This window comes from Aphelocoma coerulescens, chromosome 1, assembly GCF_041296385.1.
Source record: "Aphelocoma coerulescens isolate FSJ_1873_10779 chromosome 1, UR_Acoe_1.0, whole genome shotgun sequence".
Classification (NCBI taxonomy): Eukaryota; Metazoa; Chordata; class Aves; order Passeriformes; family Corvidae; genus Aphelocoma; species Aphelocoma coerulescens.
This window is the reverse complement of record NC_091013.1, coordinates 4,132,832-4,153,877: the sequence shown is the minus strand read 5'-3', so window position 1 is coordinate 4,153,877 and position 21,046 is coordinate 4,132,832. Positions and strand designations below refer to the sequence as shown.

The following is a 21,046-nucleotide window of genomic DNA, read 5'->3' as shown; positions in this document are numbered from 1 at the left end:
CCCCTTTAGTCAGGTTTGTGTGTTACTCTCACATCTGCTTGAGGTTACCTGTGTATATTGGGCATAGATTTGTGTGAGTGATGGGGTAGCAGCCTTCAACCCTGGCTTTCCAATCTTAACACTGACACTTAACACATGAAGCAAGTTGAAAAGGATGGATATCAAAATCTTTGCCCCACACAGCATGACCTCCTCACATCCAGCCCACTGCAGCTGGCTTGGGTTCTGTGTTTGCAGCAGAATCACCTGCTAAAGACTCAAGCAAAGGCTGATGTTTTGGTAACCATTTGGAACCAACATAGAGTTAAAAAAAAAAAAAAAAAAAAGTAGTAATATATATGAGACATTTTAATTCCTGTTCATATTCCTATTCTAGCACAAATGTCATTAAATTGTAATAGTGATTACACATAATGACTACTTGATACTTTGATTTTGCTCAAAAGATCCCTTTTATCTCATCATTATTTACACTTTAAACTCTGCTTCAGAATCTACATGGCTGTCAATTTGTATGATGCACATACTTAATTAGCTCTGATTAGGAGCAGAAGTGTGTGTGGGAGAAACTATTTTGCCAAATACAATGATTGTATTAAGCCTTAAATATTATGGTTTAATGTGACTGATGAATGAAAAGGTGTATTTTCAGCTCAGTAGAGTTGGCTCATGAAGATGAGAGGTGAAAGGTGGATGCTGTGGTTTGGAGCTTCCAGGGAAGGTGCTTTTGCCTTGTTCTGGCACAGGAGGTAGGAGATGCAGCTGGAACATTCTTAGAGGTAGCAGCAAGACAGGAAATAATAGAGAAAAACTTGCTTGAAACAGATTGTTTTAATAAAAGGTTGAATTTTAGGACCTCTCTACTCAGCCTTCTCTGTAGGCTCCTTTGACATCTGCCCAGCCCCAAAAAACTGAGTTTTTAAAAAAAATAGTGTTGAGAAGAAGGAGTAAGACTTACAGGAGGAAAAGGAAATATTTAAAGGTAAGTTGGGACATGATACAAATCAAAACAGGACAAGCAAACAGATGGTTTCAAACTTAAAGATAGGGGGATTTGACAATTGTGGGGGTGATTGCCAAGATGTTCTCATGGAATTGGTGAGAATTTGTCTTCCAGGGCTGAAATCTTGAAGAACAACTGTGTTAAATCCTGCAGTCTTGGACAAAGGGTGATTAAAGTGAAGGTGAAATCACTTTATCACCCTAAGTGTTTGAGAATGGGCACCTGGGACAAAGCATTTCAATCCCTAAGGAACTGATGCTAGAAAATGAATTTAAAATAATTTTTTAAACTTCGAAAAATGCCAGACATCAGATGTGTTCTTTCCTGTACAGCCCACCTGAATGGTGAGCAGGAGAGCACACAAAGCTATTAGAAGCATCCTTCATTCTGTGTGTTTCCCAACAGTAAATGAAGTTCATAAACCTTAGCAAGTGAAATACTTGTTCACAACGAAGACTAAACCAGATTTGGAGAAGTAGGTCCCCTTATGCACAAAACATCTGATGAACTTGAGGCAAAGGAAATATTTAGGGAGGTAAAGCCTCTGCAGAAAGGCCACATGAATTCTCTGCACTCACCTCCTCGATTTTCTGAGCTCGTGATTGCTGTACCTTCTTGCTATTTTATTTTGGGTACTTCATGTCACAGGTTTTTGTTGTCTGAAAGGACTGAGGTAGAGAATTATGAGTTATCAGGCCTTAAAGAACAAAGTTTTTAGAGCACATAAATAAATGCAATGCACTGGGGAAAGAAATCTGACAGACTTAGAAAAGGAAAGCTGTGCTTGGCAAATTATTACAGTTCTTTGAGGGAATCGAAGCAGGTGGGCAAGGAGAATGTAGTCAGTGTAACAGAACCAGATCTTTAAAACAAGTTCATCAAAATGTCATATCAAGCAGTATGGAAGAAAGATGCCATGGGGTAAGAGAGGTCCTCATGTAGATTAATGATAGGTTAGGAAAGAAATAGGAAACATATAATTGATTTTCCTGCTGGAGAGAAAACACTGTCAGTGATCTGTGCTGGTTCAGGGGTTGGTTGACATAAATGAACTGAAGAAGGTCATAAATATTAAAATGGTCTGATGAAACTATTCAAGAGAGCCCAAAATGCACAGAAGTAGAGCTGCAAAGAGTTAGAAAGATCATGCAATAATGGGGAATAAAACGGCAATTGGGGAAGAAACTGAGTGCAGAGCACTGCAAACAGCAAAGGTAATTCTAGTTATTTGTGTGATACTGGGCTTAAAATTAGCTGTCACCACTAGGAAAGGATTGTGACAGACCTTCCCTAAACATCCTTTATCAGCCACTGTTGGAGTGCAGGTGATGGGTACTTGGACATTTGGAATAACACCCTCTCCTACCTTTATACAAAAAAAGGCTGTGATTTATTTTTTTTTTTAAAGAAACTGAACACTGAAGAATTCTTTTTCCTTTCACTAAGATTTATGTAGGACATTGTCATCCTTCTCCCAAAAATGATAACAGAATAAGTGAGTTTGTGCAGTTACTCTTGAGGCTTGGTCTCTGTAAAGTGTTCACAAGGCAAACTGGACAGGAACGGGATTTTTCAGGCTGAACTGACACCAGTGTGGTCAGAGATACCTTCCTTGGCTGCAAGAAGGTGCAAGGACTTTATTTTCATTGCACTTCAGTGAAAAAGGGAGATGTTATTTTTTTTTAAACTAATGCAAAACACAGGAAATGCCCAAGCACAGGTTGTCCCTGGTATTTAAGTGTCCAAATTTTAATTAAGTTCAGAGAGTGCTGGGTTTTGCTGTTGATCTTTGAGGCTTATGATTGCCTTGATGTGACATGGAAATCCTGATGCAGGGAGCAAAATGGAAACCAGGATTTTCCAAGTAACAGCTCAGCAAGTTGTGTGCTTAATTTTCAGGTAAACAAAGAGGCCTTCAAGGCAAGTTAGTCTTGTATTCTGTTAAGAGTCTATAATATGTAAATGTGTGTTATATACTCATTCTGTAGCCATCCTCATCATATTTTCATATGTATTTCTATTCCTCAACTGATTAACATGCTAAACTTGCCATTTCCAAACTGAATGTTATCTTGGGATCTTTCAGAATGTTAAAATACTCTTGGATAACTTATTTTTACACTGGTAGTGTCTCCCCTCCATTTTAGATGTGATATTAATATTGAGTGATGTTGTTGTTTTAATTTATTTGAGATATGTTTAATTTCTTCTTCTTAAAACCTTTCCTCCTCCAGCAAAACCCAGATTCCTGAGATCTTGCCTCCCATTGAAGAAAAAAATTCCACATGGATTGTGTCTATTTTATAATAATATTAATATGTTTTTTCTTTGTATGCTATATTGTGTGAATTATACAATAAACCCATGACAAAGAGAGTACCAGGTTGCAGTTGTTCAAATAGTGATCATTCCATAAGTTGTTTGTTTAGTTTTGTTAAAAAACAAAATTAAATCATGAAGACTTGTTTTGCATCCACCTTTTTTTTTTTAACCTTCTTTTCCTTTCCCCTTCAAGTGATAGGTAAAGTGAAAAATCTTGCTTTTTTGGTATTCTTTTTAATTAAGATTGCAGTAGCTTGTCATAGCTCTAATCTTCTATAAAAATAGCCATGAATGCCAGGGCATTTTCCTTTCTTTTAATTTAGTGTGATGTCAACAAAAATCAGTACGTCGTGGTGATCTTGGAAGCAGGTTAGGAAGCAATGTGAGCAATAACCAAGTGGTGATGCTGCTTCTCTTCTTCATTATCACAGAATGGAATCACAGAATGGTTTGGGCTGGAAGGGACCTTAAAGATATCTCATTCCACCCCCTGCCATGGGCAGGGACACCTTCCACTGTCCCAGGCTGCTCCAAGCCCCAATGTCCAGCCTGGCCTTGGGCACTGCCAGGGATCCAGGGGCAGCCCCAGCTGCTCTGGGCACCCTGTGCCAGGGCCTCCTCACCCTCCCAGAGAGGAATTTCTTCCCAATATTTAACCTAACCCTGACCTCTTTCAGCTTAAGGCCATTTCTTCTTGTTCTGTCACTGCATGTCCTTATATTCCATGTACACTTGTATTATGTTGTAATATTCTATTCTATCTTGTTTTGTTCTCGTGTTTGAGCTGCTCTCTGCCTCTGTCAGTCCCGGGTTTATTTTCATGATCAATAGGGACAAATCACTTTCAGAACCTATCAGCAATTTCATTATTAAAATAGTATGATAACTTCTCTTTACTCTCCAGCAGTGAGACTGCTCAGATCTGTTGGTACTGGATGTTTGTGCTGAACAGGAGTAATAGCTATATGGGTTTTGTGAGTTTCTCCTTCTTTTCTTTCTTTTCTCCTTTTTTATTTTTGGATGTACATTGAGAGCCATCCCCTGAGCAAGACAGGCAGCTGTGCCCTCTTCCCTCCTGCGCTGGTGCAGAGTTTGGAGCATGGGGAAGGGCTGCCCTTGCTCTGCAGTGGGGCTGCTGCTGTGACTCAGCCCCAGCCAGCCCGGTCTGATATGACAGGCAAGCTGTCACAAGGAATTCAGTCACACTGAGAGCTTGTCCCCACGGATGGAAAAATCCAGCATGGTTTCAAAGCAGCTTTACTGCAGCAAAATGTTTTGAGATGTGCTGTGTGTTCTGCGGAGGCTTGAAATGAGGATGAGGAAATCCAAATGCTGGCTGGATGTGCTCTGGGAGGGATTTCTAATCCAGACAAGGGGCTGTTCCACAGAGCCATTTCTAGATCCCACGTGTCCTCTCCCTTCAGATTAATGTTCAGGGGGTGTGTATTTTCTTGCCTGTGACTTGGGAATTTTTTCCATTCCTGCATTTTCAGGTACCCTGATCTCTTCCTCTCCTGCAGATTTGTGGAACAAGGATTTATTACATAGTCCTTGTTAACTTTGCCATGAAAGGGGAAGAATCATGGTGGGAAGAGGGGGACTTCAAACTTATGTTTCCAAAATGGAAATACTCTTATACCTCAATATTATATTAAGTTTGATGCAAAAAATGCGTTACACTAATACTAACTTTTGTCCTTGATGTGTGGGGATGATGGTGGTGAATTGGGACTGTTAATACTACAGGCTTTGTTCAACATTTCCTAACTAGGAAATACAGTAGAGTTCAGTGCTACTCATCTCTTTAGCAGTTTCTGGAAGAACTCTGTTTTTCAGGAGGTGCTACAGAGGTTGCTCTGATTATTATTCCCATATTGGGCAGGTTTTGCATTTTCCTTTAGCAGGGGCTACATAACTTAAAAAATTCTGTCAGTGTTGGAAATACTGTGACACCAAAGCTTTCACCTAATTCTTCCTGCATTTTCTTTCAACACCAATGCATTTAGCAATGTGTGTGTGATTTCTTGCAGTAAAATCTCATGTTTGTTATGTCGATGGCTGCCAGCATATGTTTCAGATCCTCATGCTTGTCCTTACTGGATGAGCTCACTGATGGTGTCTGGGTAGAAGCTGTGCAGGCTCAGCCAAACCCCAGACCTCCATTCTTACCTTTCCCTTGGGGCAATATTGTTTCCCTCAGTGCATCCAAGAAAAACACTTTTCCCTCCAAGCATCTCAGCATGGAGCAGTGGGATGCAACCAGGCATCATCCAGATCTCCCCCTCTGTTTTCCTTTCCCCTTCTCTCCTCTCACAGTTTTGGGGCAGAGCTTTCTGTGGTGTATGTCCAACCCTGCTTTGGATTTACAGAAACTTTTAAGGGAGTCAATTTTCAGCTGTGACAACAACATTTGCATCCAGGTTGTAGATGCAGGAGCCTACTGTACTTGGCATCATTACTAGTGAGAGCTCCTGAAGGCTTCCTGAGGGCTTAAGTGGCATTAGAGAATCATGGAACAGTTTGGATTGGAAGGGATCTTAAAGGTCATCCCACCTTCCACTCTCCCAGGTTGCTCAGAGCCCCATCCAACCTGGCCTTGGACACTTCCAGGGATGGGGCAGCCACAGCTTCTCTGGGCACCCTGTGCCAGGGCCTCAGCACCCTCACAGGAGAGAATTCCTTCCTAACATCCTATCTAAATCTACTTTCTTTCAGTTTGAAGGCATTTAGCTGATTTATCTTTTGTGGGCCACGTTTGTAGATACTCAGGAAAAACAGTGGTGTGGAATATCGGAGCTGAGAGGCTGAGGTTTAAAAATCTCTTAACATTTTGGTTTCTTTTTAATCTTGTTTAGTTTCCTAGCTGGGTGGTTGGCAGGATTGTCTGCTCTTCAGAGAGGCTCACTCTGGCAGTAGGATTCACTCACTCACTCACTCACTCACTCACTCACTCACTCACTCACTCACCACAAGCAGAGCTCACCCACATGAAAACCCAAAGGATAAAATCCTGTCCCAGAAGGTGCCCTGGCTGTTCCCGGCATCCAAATGAAAGATCTTTCAGGCTCTGACTTGACATGAGTGGCAGAGCCTTCGTCTGGGATGTGGGAAAGATGGCAGAGAAGTCACCACACTGTGAGACTCAGAATGCAGCTGACTGCTCAGCTCTGAAACATTCCCTCGTGGAGTTTTGTGAAGCTTCTTCACACTGAATTATTTTCACTGAAAATTTTGATTTATTTTGCTTTCATTTATGTGTGGAAGAGATGATTTTTTTAAAGTTTGTCTCCTTCCTGGGCAGGTCTAATAAAAAGTATGCTTGGCTTTGCTGTTTATTTGTAAAACTCAGTTGGTGCATTAGGATGTGAAGTTGGTGGCCATCAGGACTCTCTCAGAAGCATTAGGCCAACTGCAGCTTTTGAAGATAAGCCCCAAACTGAAACCTCTACGTTCTCAGCCCATAAGTCCCTGAAAATAATGGCTCTCTTTATGGAAAAAGTGACAGTTTTATAAACCAGTTAAAAGAAAAGCTATACAAAGATGGATTAATTCCATTTTTCAGAACCCTGAGATGCACCCAATTATATTCCTTTCTCTTGCTCATAAAATATTTTTGAGAGAAAAACAAACCTGAGGCTCTTCTCTCACTTCTGTCCCATTGCTTTTGGTGTTCTTGCAGTGTGTTCCTTATGATAGGAATGAGTGGAATTGGGTTTTTGGCCACCAGAAGCCCAGATGCTCATTTTTTGTTCACAGGTTGACAGTTATCTGGAGTTTTTTGTTTGTTTTTTTTTTTAACCACGAACAACTTATTCCCTTTAGCTGACAAAAGGCTCCCATCACTCCCATTTGTTGCATTTGCCACTCTTCATTTGTGCACTCCACCAAAACCCACACTTCTCTCCCTGCCTTGTGAGTTCTGCTTCTTTTTATGGTTTCACCTGAGGACCTTTTCTTTTAATTGTGGAAGCCTGCTTTGATTTAATGGAACTTTCTGTCCTCTGAGAATGATAATGTAACGCTGAGTGCTTTTTTTACATAGTGATTATTATTTGTGGGCAAAACCAACTGCATACTTAATTATCCTCATTAGTGGTTCTGATTTTGAAACTGATTCAAGAGAGTAACCCTTTGGAATAAAAGGTTGAGCACTGGCACATTGAATCAGAGTAGCAATTTGAAAAAGCATCATTTTTTGTTGGGTTTTTTGGTGGACACATAGCAAATTTATACTGTTTAGCCTTAAAATACTGGCTACCCTTACACAACATAGGAAATGTTCTGCATTGTGAGATTTTATACTGTGGGGAGAATTCTGATCTCCTTTGTTGACTTGACTTAAAACTGTTGTGAGTGGTGGTGCTTAATTGGCGTTTTTGTAATTGTGTTAGTTTAGTATCTTCATCTCTTTGTTAATTATATTTGCAATATCAAATAATTTTGGGCAGTTGATTTAATTTTGTTTTCCATGTCAAAGCTATTTAGATTTTAGCATTCTCTCATAATTCTTCTTTAGGGCTGCTTTCACTTTTGTTCATTTTATTAATTCCTTTTTAGTAAGACTTTTGGAGTCTTGTCAGAGCATCTTTAGCCACTGCTGTTTTCCTGTTCTTGAAGTTACTTATTTTGCCTCCACCTGAAACTTATTCCTCATGTGAATTGTGTTTTACCCTCCTTCTCCTCAAACAGTGAGGAATGTTCAATCCCCACCAATTTACAGGAGCAAAAGAAATTCCTGTCCAGAGCCAGAATCAAAGCCAAAGTTGTAAAAGTACATTTGCTTTACCCTTGCTCTAATAAAATTTACAATATTTATCAACCTTGTGTGTTAGTCATTAGATAAAACCCCTAGAGGGAGACACGATCACAGATGGATTATTGTAATGCCTCATCACTCTGATCTTTCCACAATAGCTGCAGTAATTTCTCTAGGTCACTTTGCATAGCCTGTTACTGGATAATTGAGTAGTGATAATAACATTCTTGTTTGTAAGTGTCTAATCAGGTTTTGATTCTTTTCAAATAAGGGCTTTTTTTTTTTTTTTTTTACTTCAAGGGGAAATGTATTGGAGGAAAAAAAGGCCAATTTAGCCTCTTTTTTTTTTTTTTTTTTAATCTCTCTTTTTAAATCTCAGTCATGGTGATGCAGTACAGAATCTTAAAAAAAAAAAAAATCCTAAATAGTGACACAGCTCACAAGAATTGCACCCTCCCACCCACCCAGACTCTCTTTCCCTGTTCTGCTTTGAGTAATCAGCATATCTGTGATTGCATTTGTAATGTTTCTGCTACTGGTTTGAAAGGCACAGCAACACATTCAGAAAGGTTTCTTTTATCAGTTCTCTGCAGGTGTGTATTTATGCAGAAATGGTTATCTTAGCATATGGTATTGTTTGGATGTCAACAGGGTAATTAACCTGTAGTATGATCCTGGTAATTCAGTTTCCTTAAATATAATTTATTGTTTAGATGGCTTCAGCCATTTTCCTACAAAAGTTGGTTTGGGGGTTTTTCTTGACTGCTTTTTGGATTAATTCCATCAAATTGTCTTAAAAGATATTTGTCTTTGCAGCAAAAAATCAATATTTTATTTTCCTCTGTTACAGAGGATTTCAATATTTTTCACTGACCATGTGAAAAATGAGGCTTACATTCTCTGTTTTATAAATTTCTCAATTGTTTTGCTATAATTGGGTCTTTTGTTCTCTTTAGTTCTCTACCTCACAGCCATATGTTTTTAATGACTGTGGTGACAATGGTGTTTTCTTGCCTGCTTTTACTCTGATTTGAGGCCAGTGAAAAAGGAGCTGTCTGGCTGATAGCAGATCTTTCAAGAGACAGGAGATCCTGGGGAGTTCCTTGAGTCTTAACATCCTTCTGACTTCCACCTGTCATGTTATTTGCCAAATAATCTCTTTAATGACTCTCTTCCCTACCCTCTTTTGGGGGTGAAAGGGAACATCTGGTGTGACTCTTGGGAATGATCCTGTGCAGGACCAGGAGTTGGACTTGATGATCCTTGTGGGTCCCTTCCAACTCAGGATGTTCTGTGATCTTTGTCATTTTTTGCTCTGATTCTGCTATTGCTTTTACACGCCACCTCCTGCACCAAAACAAAAGAAAATCAACAAAAAAAACCACCCCACCCTGTTTTTGAATTTTCTGTAGCATGGTGATGCATTTAGGAATTGCTGGTGTAAGGACAGGCAAAGGCTGTGATGCTTTTAGGCTCATGCATGAGCCAGACAGGCTGAATTCACAGTACAGGGGTCTATAAATGTAGACAGCAAACATCACCCAGCAGCTAAAAATATTGGGGCACCTGTGCTAAACTTCTCCAGTTAACTGAGATATCCAAGAAAGCTGGAAAGTTGTCCTAATCTCTCTCTGCCTGCAGGAGATGATGGGCTGAGTGAAGTGAGTGATTTGCTCCATCAAAGCAGGGTCTCAGCTGAGCTCAGGCTGTGTTTCTCCTACATTACCTGTGGAGAAGGCTCAAAAAAACTATTCTCCTACCCAAGAAATAATGGCTGAGGTCTTTTAGGAAAAGGCTTCTTCCAGAAGGCAGACAGGATATTAATATTTTATTGTTTTTCTTAAACTTTGATTAGAGCTTGATGAGCTGCTAAGAATACACAGGTTCTTTGTCCGTAAACTGCTTAAGGAAATGTGGCTCATCCTGTTTTGTGTCTGTTTGCAAAAAATTTTCCAAATATCAACTTTTTCTGGAATGTGTTGTCCCATCATGGTACAAAGCAGTCCCAGGTGTCTACCATTCCAAGTTCAGCACTAGGAGCCTAGACTTTATTAAATACTGTCCTTTCTTTTCCTTCTTTTCCTTTTATTTTTTTTTTTTTCTTTTTCGCTTCTTATTATATTCCTTGGGTTTGCTTCTATGTTTCTTGTGTACAGGCAACTGTATTTAAAAGTGAGAAATGATTACATTTTAAGGTGGCACCTCATACAATCCAATAAATCTGAAGGAAATACTTGATTGTTGCCCAGTTCATTAATCACAACATCATGGAGGAGAAAAGGAGAAGGAACATTGATGTCCAAGGCTGTTGTAAACCTGAAGTTCCACTGTAACATAGTTCAGGCTGTTTCTATAAACCTGCTGTAGTGCAGGAGTGCAGTCAACTGCTTAATTACATAATTTATCTTTTCTGCTTTGATTTTTATTTTATCTAAATAATCTCAGTGGTCTCTTGGCTCCAGATTTCCACTTTGATTCATATCTTTTAATTTATCTATATGAATATTTCATTCCCATTTGATTAATCAAATGGATGAGAACTAATTTTTCCCTTAGTTTGAAATTGTTATTCATTTAAGACCAAACTTTCCACTTGCAAAGGCATTACAGGAACAGCATTTAGCCCTTGAAAAGGGCAGGGAAGGTGAATTAAACATAAGTATCAATTAATTGTTCAGAGACATTTTATTCATATTTTTGAGCGTGCTGACTGGTCTCTTGCCCAAAAATATTTCAGTTCTTTCAAGAACTGAAGAGAAAACTGGGGCTTTAATTGCAGAATATGGGAAGAGGGCTTTGGAAGAACATGAGGCCCAAAAAGATAATTTCAAAATCACAGAGGTGTTATTTAAACTCACTAAAAGATGAAAGAGCACATGATGAAAAGGAATTATGTACAGCACCAAGCCTCTGTCTGCATTGTATTCTGGCACCAGGTTGAACAGACACAAAATTTTCTTTTATTCCATGCAAACTCCATGAAAGTTTTCACTTTTGGCATCTTTAGGGTAAAGGTTCTTGCAGGTGAAGCAATCTGAAGGGGGGACATGGTGGAGGAAGGGAAGAGGACAGATGGTTTCATGGTTTGCTTTTGCATTTCTTCTCTCATCTCTGTTGGTGCTGATCCCTCCTTGTCACAGGATCCCACATGGGGCAGGCCCAATCTTGATCCAGTAGTGTAATTTAAATGTAGGATCTTCTCTCTCACATCTTAGTGACACCCCCTTCTGCCCAGTAAAAAGGAGGACAGAAACAGCAGTTTCAGTCTGGCTTGCCTTGTGAAGCCTTCACAAATCCCACCCTCACAAGCAGGAATATCACAAGAGGTATTGGCTAGGTCCTTAAAGAAGACCTTCAAGTGCTCAGCATGCACACATGTAGGAGCTGGAGACCTGGAGGAGTGACCTGCCTGAAGAGAGAAAACATCACCTCTGTAAAAACAAAAAATGACTCAATTCTTAGCTGTGCCAATAGCTGCAGATGTTGGAAATGCCAAACCCAGCCTAGGTCTTGATACCTGTGTGTCCATCCTGGTTACATCTGCCCAGCCTGGCTCACAGTGCTCAGTCTCTCTCTCTGAGGGAGATCAGCTCTCAGCCCCACTGACCAGCTTGTTGTAAAGAATCAGTTTAGTTGACAAGAGATCTCTCAAATGCCAACAGAAGTTTTGGGTCTGGCTGACATATTCAGCACTTTGCTAAGCACAGCTTGGCAGCATTGTCTCCCCTGAAAATCAGGAGATATTTTCTCGGCTATAATGCTTTGTCAGTCCCCTTATCACTTCAAGTAGTTGAGAGTAAGGAATGTTGATTGAACATGCAAAAAATGTATCCACCTCCTGTCTCCCTCCCTCTCCCCTCTATTTTTCCCTCCCAGCTCCCTCTCTTCCCATTCTTGTATGAGTGAGATCCTGGTATCTATTGAGCCTGAGACTCCAGAAGTGCTTCTTGTCCTTTGATCTGATGAACTGTTGATGTGCTCCTTTAACTACTCAGCCGAGGACACAAATCTCTGCCTTCTTGCCCCGAAGTACTTGCAGGTGTAGATTGTTTGTCACCTTTTCATTCCAGCTGGGGCACCTGAGTGCTGCTGAGGTGCAGCCTTCCTCTTGTTTCCCTCAAGAATTATTGGTTTAGTAATAAATAACCCCTATTCAGGAGGAATCTTTTCTTCCCTTTCACTGTGAACCGATGTCATCTCTGTCCAGGCCAAGTGCAGTCACTCAGCTGCAAGAATTTTCAGTTCTGCCTTGGATATTAGTTTCTCTTCTATGATTGCCTTGTTTTTTGGTTTTTTTCCCCCATTCTTCAGGTATTTATCTTTGCTGTTTTATTTCCATGACTTTCATCTGTTTCCCCTACCACTCTCCCTTGCCACTCTTAGTCTGAGTTGCTTCTGCTGTCTCAAAAATACAGTGTTTAGTTGGATCCTTTTCTATCATTAAGTAACATATAATTAATTACACATCTTCTTTGACTTGTTTCAGTTTCAATTAGGTTTCAATAAATCGCTTGTTCTGTCATTCAGCTAATCCCTTTCTTCCTATGGAATGTTGAAAAGAAATATATTTTTAATAAGAGCTTCTGAAATCCCGTTTTTGTCATTGGATGTCTCCAAGTAGCTTACGCTGTGAATTCCACCAGAAAAAGCATCTGGGCTGTCAGCATTGTGTATAAGTGTGTGCATTACAGCACTATGATTATTTTCCAGGGATCTTGGTGTGGTTGTGGCTGCCATTAAGATGAATGCGTAGCAGATGCTGGTTTAAAATGAAGCACTATTGTACAGGCTGATGGATGGAAAGTTTGTCAAAAGTAGTGAAAGCTTCTACAGGGGATACAAAGCAGCTGGAAAAATTCATTGTTATGTGCTGCTAGGATGAGTCTCTAGTTCAGCTGTGCTGCATTTGATTGGGAGGTTAGATTCTATGGAAGTGTCAAACAGAGATCCTGATATTCTCTATTTTTATGGCATTTGTAATTTGGTATTTACCTCTTTGTTCTTGGCCAGGAAATCTACTGGTTTTGCTTGAATATCTGCTAAGAAGCATCACAGCATAATAAAAGCTGGCAAATGTGAACTGTGTTTATTACTTGTACGTGAATGTCTTGTTGGCCAATGGAAATTTAAATGCCCTGTTGATTGTTTCATTTGTATTGTAGAGAAAAGCTTGTACAGCAGATGAACAATGCCAAATTGTTGGGGTTTTTTTCCAGTTCTCTATTATGTTACCAACAATACTGTTCTCTGCTTCAAAGTACAGCTATAATTAGAAATGTGATTATGTAAAAGTGGCACCATCTTATTCAGTCCTTCTGAATGAGGATTCAGCTTCTTCCTGAGCTTAGTCCTATTGTGCCTATTTTTGCTTTCCAGATGCCCGAGTTCCTCTTGGGATTGCACCAACTAGGTAGAACTTTTCTTGCAAGGGACTTTATTCTGTGCTGGCACCTGCCTCATCTAAATGCAGGAGCTCAGCTCCAGTATTGAAATTTCTCCTTTCGAAATCTCCAAGTGCCTTTCAACCTTCTCTGTGTCGCTCATTTATCTCTGTCTCCTGCATGCCAGACATCTTTCTCAATTGGGGAGGGCCTCTCTTTTTCAATTTCCAGGGATTTCCAGAGCCAGTTTTGCTCTCTTCTTTTTCACTCCTAATGATATTTAGAATGAACATCTTCCCACCCTGTATCTTTGCAAGATACCAAAAGAGAGAAGGAAAAAATAATCTGTTTTGTGCTCCAAACTACCATAAGATGCAGTGGCAGAGGCAGACGAGGCACTTCATGGCTTAACATTGGGATTGCAAGTTCTTTCTGCAGGTTGATAGAATCCATCTTGTGCAAATGAAGGCTACCCTGAAATCTGTCTCATCACTGCTCACTGGGATCTCCTCCACTATGGTCACCTTTTCAAAAACTGACCCCTTACCTGCCTTGCTTTAGAAAATCCTGTCAGAATCTACACATTCAAGACATAATGAGACATCCAAGTCTCTGTGTTTGTGTCAAGCACAACTGGGAAGTTTTTTTTTTTACAAGTGAGCACTATATGCAAATACCAAGCAGATTGGTGGTGTTGGAAGATATCCTACCATTTATTGGAAAACAAAAATCATGTGTTAGGCTTATCAGCTCTCCAACAGAGCAGGTTAGGAAGGTACTTTAGAGGAAATGTTGGGGAACCTTTAAACCACCTGGAGTCTTCAATCCCTCCAGTGTGAGCTCAACAACCCATGGCAGAAGTCTGACTAATACTGACCCTTTCCAGTGATGCAGAATCTTCAGTTTAAGGTTGCGAGTGGGCCTGTAGTCACGTGGATGACAAAACCAAGATTTTCATAGGCACCTAGGTTTATAGGTCTTTGCTAGAAAGACCTGACCAATGATATAAAGCAGTTATTAAGCTGTATCTGTATTAAGTATAGACATGTATTACTATTAAGGAGTTATGGGTAATTTTTTCACTGTTTTCTCAGTTCTTTTTATCACTTTATATATTATTTTTGCCATGGAGCGACTGTAAAAATAAATTTAGGGATGCTAACAGAAACTGCCTGTGTTCCAGGTAGAAATTTAGTCACTGGAAATTTCATAAAGGCAGATTACTGATAGATCTTTGCAGGCTGTACGAAGAGTGCTGCCTCAGCAAGTGCAGAAGTGAGCGGATCTGTATCCGTTTACACCGAAAGGGGTTTCTCATTTTACTTTTGCGTGTAAACCACTTACTGTGTTTAACCTGGTGATGTTCTCTTTGAAAACAAGAAGCATTTCATTAGAGCTGACATTAGCATCCAGATGCTTTGATTACCTTCCCCGGGCGTCGCGTTTGATTTGGTGGCGGTGTCGAACTGTTTTGCGCGCGGCTGAAATTTCTCAGGTTTTCAAGGTCTGTTCTTTTTTCTTTTTGTCTTGCAGTTTTCAGTGAAGAGCTACACGCCAGTCTCTATTTTGTCAATGCATCTCTGCAAGAGGTAGTGTTTGCTAGCACCACAGGGACACTGGTACCCTGTCCAGCAGCAGGGATCCCCCCGGTGACGCTCAGATGGTACCTAGCGACGGGCGAGGAGATCTACGATGTCCCAGGGATCCGCCACGTCCACCCCAATGGCACTCTCCAAATTTTCCCCTTCCCTCCTTCAAGCTTTAATAACTTAATCCATGATAACACTTACTATTGCACAGCTGAAAATCCTTCAGGGAAAATCAGGAGTCAGGATGTTCACATTAAGGCTGGTGAGTACAGGCTTTTGTTGGGTCCAGACGGGATTGAGGAGGGAGGGAATGTGGGTGTTTCAAAGAGTAGCAGCAGATATAAATCAAGGGAGATTAGCCAGAAGTGTAACCTCTGAACTCTTAACAGTATTAAGTAATATGGTGAATTCTTTTCCTTTCTCTCCTCCTCAGTCTGAATTATTTTTGGTGGTGAAAAGCTAGTTTTCCAAAGATCAGTTGAGCACAAATGTAAGAGAAACGAACTGATAACGAAATCAATAATCAGACCATGCTTGCTCATTAAAGAGCTGTGTGATAAAAAGACGGCTTTTGTACATGGGCTGGAAGAGAAGAGGAATGTCTGGCCTAAAATCACACCTCTCCTCCTTTGTTTGTGGTCACTTGTGCTTTGTTGTGAGAGAAATTAGTGTCCCCTGCAATGATTCAGCAGCTCATGTGCGTCCACGGGTAGTGCTTTCTCTTTAAGCTGAAGTATGCAAATGAGCAGAATGGTTTTGCATCTGTTTTCTGTACTGGCTGGGCCAGCCAGTGAGGAATTACAGAGGGATCAAAATCAGGCCTTTTGTTACAACACACAAACACATGATTGCACAGTTTTTGAAGATTTTGGTCTACCCGCTTCAGTTAATTAAGATATTCAAACAAACAAACAACAAGTAGTCTGGAAGCTGACCTTTGGCAAATGCAAATCCTTGGAAGCTCTTTATTGTTAGTGGAGCTATGCTTGGCTTTTCTCAGAAGAGAACAACCCTACCTCCGGAGATTTGTCTTCCCAGGAGTTTCACAGGGAAAACTGTGAACAGTTAACAAGTAGATTTGCCTGTGACTTTCTTTTTAAATAATAAAATGTATTCTCTTAACAATAAGTTAACATTCAGAGGTTTGTAGTTTGTAGGCAGCTGGGAGGCAAGAATAAAAACCAGGTTTCCACAAAATCCATGTCTCATTAAAATTTTAGTCTAGAAAAGTGGGTTTTCTTGCACAAGAAGCATCTAGCAGAAGTTATCATGTTACATATAAGGGGAGTTCTATGATGGTCTATGATTCTTATGAAAATATTTAGTTGTCCATAAAAAAAAAAAGCTTGAAAATCAAAGATTCATATGAACACATCGTAACCAACTTTGTTTGAAACTCGGTGCTGTTTTTTGAGATTTTGGCTTTACTTTCATGGATTTGTGGGCAAGTTGTCTGGTAGAATTATATTTAGAGAGAACATAGTATTTATTTTTGCTTTTTCTGGATTTTTTCATGTGTTTCCATTTTGAGCACCTTTTGGGTAGTATTCTTTCCCAGTATTACTTTCCAATTTTTACATTTCTTAGATAAACTACTGTGGTGATACAAAGGAGGCTAAAACTTGCAGTGTTGCTGTCTAAGTCTCTGAACTGGTGTTCCTTTAGGTGTAAAACATTCATCCATGGAACTCCAAAACAACTTCTCCCTCTGCTTGAGAAATAAACGCTTCAAATAGAAAAAGGGCCTTAAAAAAGGGCTTTGCCCTTTTTTGGTAGTGTAGCTGGTAGTGTAGCTGCTTGGCTCATAAGTTAACAACTCCTTTTTTTGCCAAGTCAGAAATGCCCTCTTTACCCCTTTCCTTTCCTTTCCTTTCCTTTCCTTTCCTTTCCTTTCCTTTCCTTTCCTTTCCTTTCCTTTCCTTTCCTTTCCTTTCCTTTCCTTTCCTTTCCTTTCCTTTCCTTTCCTTTCCTTTCCTTTCCTTTCCTTTCCTTTCCTTTCCTTTCCTTTCCTTTCCTTTCCTTTCCTTTCCTTTCCTTTCCTTTCCTTTCCTTTCCTTTCCTTTCCTTTCCTTTCCTTTCCTTTCCTTTCCTTTCCTTTCCTTTCCTTTCCTTTCCTTTCCTTTCCTTTCCTTTCCTTTCCTTTCCTTTCCTTTCCTTTCCTTTCCTTTCCTTTCCTTTCCTTTCCTTTCCTTTCCTTTCCTTTCCTTTCCTTTCCTTTCCTTTCCTTTCCTTTCCTTTCCTTTCCTCCCCTTCCCCTCCCCTTCCCCTTCCCCTTCCCCTTCCCCTTCCCCTTCCCCTTCCCCTTCCCCTTCCCCTTCCCCTTCCCCTTCCCCTTCCCCTTCCCCTTCCCCTTCCCCTTCCCCTTCCCCTTCCCCTTCCCCTTCCCCTTCCCCTTCCCCTTCCCCTTCCCCTTCCCCTTCCCCTTCCCCTTCCCCTTCCCCTTCCCCTTCTTCCCCTTCCATCTTTTTACCCCCTTTCCACTCATTTCTCCATTTGACTCAATTTCTAAGTTAATCTGAGGTTAGGAGAATGAGCTACACGAGTCCCCTTCCTTGCCATGAGCTGATGCTGTGTGTCAGAGCTGTCACTGTGCAATGGCAGACCACAGCTACTAGTGAACATCTTTTCCAAGGGTTTGTGTAAACCCTCAATCACAAGAAAACACAACTTGGAGAGTCCTCTGTGCGTGGCAGTGAAGTGTATTTTATGCTCAGATGATAAACCCTGATGCTAAATGTGTTGCTCAAATTTGAAATTAGGAACTTCATTTCTTTATGTGGTGCTTACAAATTACTTCTGTTCATGTGAAATCTGAACAATATTTCAGACTGGCACCAATTAACATGATTTTGGGGGGTCTTTTCTAATTTCCTCCTTCCAGCGCACTCCAACAGCAACTGGTTTCCTAAGAATGCAGAAGAAATCAGTGGATCATCTGGTCATAGCACAAAGACTAATATGGCTCTGCCCATTCTCAAAGTCTGGAGCTCATTTGCCTTTTTTCCCAGGAATATGGGCAGCAGATACAAAAATTCCCTCTCACAGATAATTGTAATTGTGCTTTTGCATGTGATTTTGCCTATAGTGCAACAAACATTCCCGAACTCCCCCCAAAAATCATAACCCCCTCACCTGGACATCCAAACCTAATCCTCTTCCACCCCAGTCCCACATGAAAGTAAAGGTCTCCATTTTATCTTCAAGCTCTCCTGTGCTGTCATGGCAATGAAGAATATGGGGTTTTTTTGTAGCAAAGGCTGACATTCTCATATAAATTAATGACCTGGGGACTTGGGATTTAAAAAAAAAATATACATAGGAAAAGTAAAAATCAGCAATTTATTCATGGAAACTGTCAAAACTATGACCTGGATATAGCTGAGGGACCTTGTAAATCACAATAATGTAAATTCTTTTAAACAAGGAAATGAATAAACCTCTTTCCAGGTTTTTGTGCCCCGCGTGGTTTCCGTGTTGGATTTTATTGACATGATCAGCTGGGCAGATTTTCAGAGTGGCCAAGTGATCTAAAAAGTACAAATACCTTTGGCAGTATGTTGGGATATTGCTGCTAAACAGGCCTTTCCTGGGAATGAGGGCTGGAGCAGGAGCTTTGGACACAAGTCAGCCTCATTAAGATGATCTATGTGCCATTCCCTGGGTGTAGAACAAGGTTAGGGGGCTGCTTCACCACAGGGCAGCCAATGCTGTAAAGTCACTGCATTAAAGGTGCTTATAGATCACTTTAAGACTCAGGGTTAAGAAGTCTAGCCCTTGATTAGAAATAAATTATTGACTTTTTAAAAACTACTAGTGTCTATCTTGTAATAGAATATGGATTTTTTTTCTTTCCTTTTAAAAAATATTTAATTTTTAATTAAATTTATATGGTTTTGGTTAGGGGTTCTAAAAGTTACATTGTTACAGCAATGTTTGGGATAGAGAACTTCAGTCTTCCTTTTTGCAATGGTAACAGAGGACCTGAAAATCTGAAGCTGTTTGCATTTTGAAGACAGGTTACATTTCATTACTCTGCCTTTTATTTCTTGAAATACACCCTAAGTGGGGCAGATACTTAGAAAGTGAAGTGCTCCTGATGTGTAGAAACCCTTTTGTAAACTGTGAAGTTACTGAATTTTCAGCTGGAATCAGTGGGGTTAAATGTATGTGTAAATGAGCTTGCTCTGGGTTTGTGGACAGGAAATGTGGGCAAGAAATGTCCCTGTTATGTGGCAGCTCAGCATTGCTGCTCCACTGGGGTCATTCTTCCCAGTAACTTTTACCCTCAGGCAGGTGCATGTCTCAGACACACAGACATTTCCAGTGTATTCATCCCTGTTCTCATTGGAATGGTTTCTTTTGGCTGTGGTGATTCCTTTTTTTTGCACCTTGACCTTGTGGTCCCGTGGAGAGTCTTTGTTGTGCTTGTCTGTCCTGTCTCACCCATTCACTTGCTGTAGAAGACAACATCTCTTTCTTCTCTGCTCTGCCACCTTCTCCATGAACTCTTACTCACAGAAATGCTCATCCCTTGCTCTCCATGGGATTATTTCAAGATTTCCCTTCTTTCCATTCTCCTACCCAGTGCAACTTCATCTCACCCCAGCAATTATTAATTTGGTTAGAAGGATTTCTCCAGTTGTGCTTTTATCCTCCTTGTCCATCTAGTTGTTCTTTTTTCTCTTTGTCCATTAAATTAATTCTTTCAGACTCAAGACAAATAATTTTCTGATTCTAAACATTTTTTTGAATCATGTTGGGTTTTATTATAACGTGTTTTTGTTTAATACAATTGTGGCTTTGTTTCTGTTTTTTTTTTACCATTAACTGATTTCTTTCAGGGCTGGTCAATCAAATGTATCTCTCCTCTTACTTACTCCCATTCCTCTGTGCTCCTGACACACATTTCTTTTTCTCTCTCTGTCACCTCTATCGATTTTCTCCTTCAGTTCTCACTTCTTCAAAATCCTAAATGACACTGACCTTCTCTTCTCCCCTCTGGATGTCTAATTCACACACAGCACCTGCATTTACCCCTCGCTCTTTGATGAGCAGAAAACCCTTTGTGAAGGGAAATGTGGCTGTGGAAAGCGGACAAGGAACATAAAACATAACACCATTTACCCACATAACTCTGCAGTCCTTATCTGAGCCTCCCAGAATTAGGTGAGGAAAGAACACAGAGTAAGAGATGCAGATTTTGAGGAAACAAAAAGGTCTGGGAATGCTTTCATATCAACTCACAATCAGCCTCGTAAGTATCATTCATTGAGATAAGAGCTCACAGCCTGACCCTGGGGGGCACTTTGTGAGGCTGACCGAGGAAGCGGGTGAGATGTGGGGCTGCAGTTTATTTACCAAACCCTCCTCTTGTCCCTGCAGTTTTACGGGAACCCTATACAGTCCGTGTGGAGGACCAGAAAGCCATGAGAGGCAATGTAGCAGTGTTCAAGTGCATTATCCCCTCCTCTGTGGAGGCATACATCACTGTTGTCTCATGGGAGAAAGACACAGTCTCGCTTGTCTCAGGTAGGCTCTTATGGCTTTTTTTTTTCCAGCTGGCAATGGCAGTTTCCTGGTTTCCCCCCCCTCCCCCAAAATGCCTGATGTTTACTTTGGTTCAATTCTAGCTGAGTGAGATGTCATCTTCCCAGTAATGTATCTCACTTCAGCATTGCTGCATCCCTGTGACTCTCTGTGTGTGACATGAAGGCTTCAGACAGCCCTGCTTTTCTAGCCTGCTTGAGGGGAAAATAACATGTTTTTTGTTTTATACCAGACATAAAACCAGCTTTTGGGTGCTGTGGCAGTGGGTTTGCATTTTAACTTTGATAAAGAGCTCGTGCATGCCAAGGAAATTTGTGTGTCATAAACATGTGCTGGGTTGTAATTATTTTTAGTAGTGATGTTACTCACAGATTAGAAGAAATCCTGAGTCTAAATTTGTTTGGTTATGTTTAAATGAGGTATGTAATCAATAGATATACTTTCATAG

The 21,046-nt window shown here is 40.5% G+C and overlaps 1 protein-coding gene across 1 annotated transcript in view; it reads left to right on the top strand.

The window, feature by feature from the left end:
- Positions 1 to 21,046, top strand: part of DSCAM (DS cell adhesion molecule) — a 444,019-nt gene that overhangs the window by 46,168 nt on the left and 376,805 nt on the right. Inside the window, exons 2-3 of the mRNA XM_069028212.1 lie at positions 14,996 to 15,313; positions 20,434 to 20,580. Coding sequence (XP_068884313.1) covers positions 20,478 to 20,580 — 103 coding nt within the window. The 5' untranslated portion in view covers positions 14,996 to 15,313; positions 20,434 to 20,477. The remainder of the gene's footprint in view (positions 1 to 14,995; positions 15,314 to 20,433; positions 20,581 to 21,046) is intronic.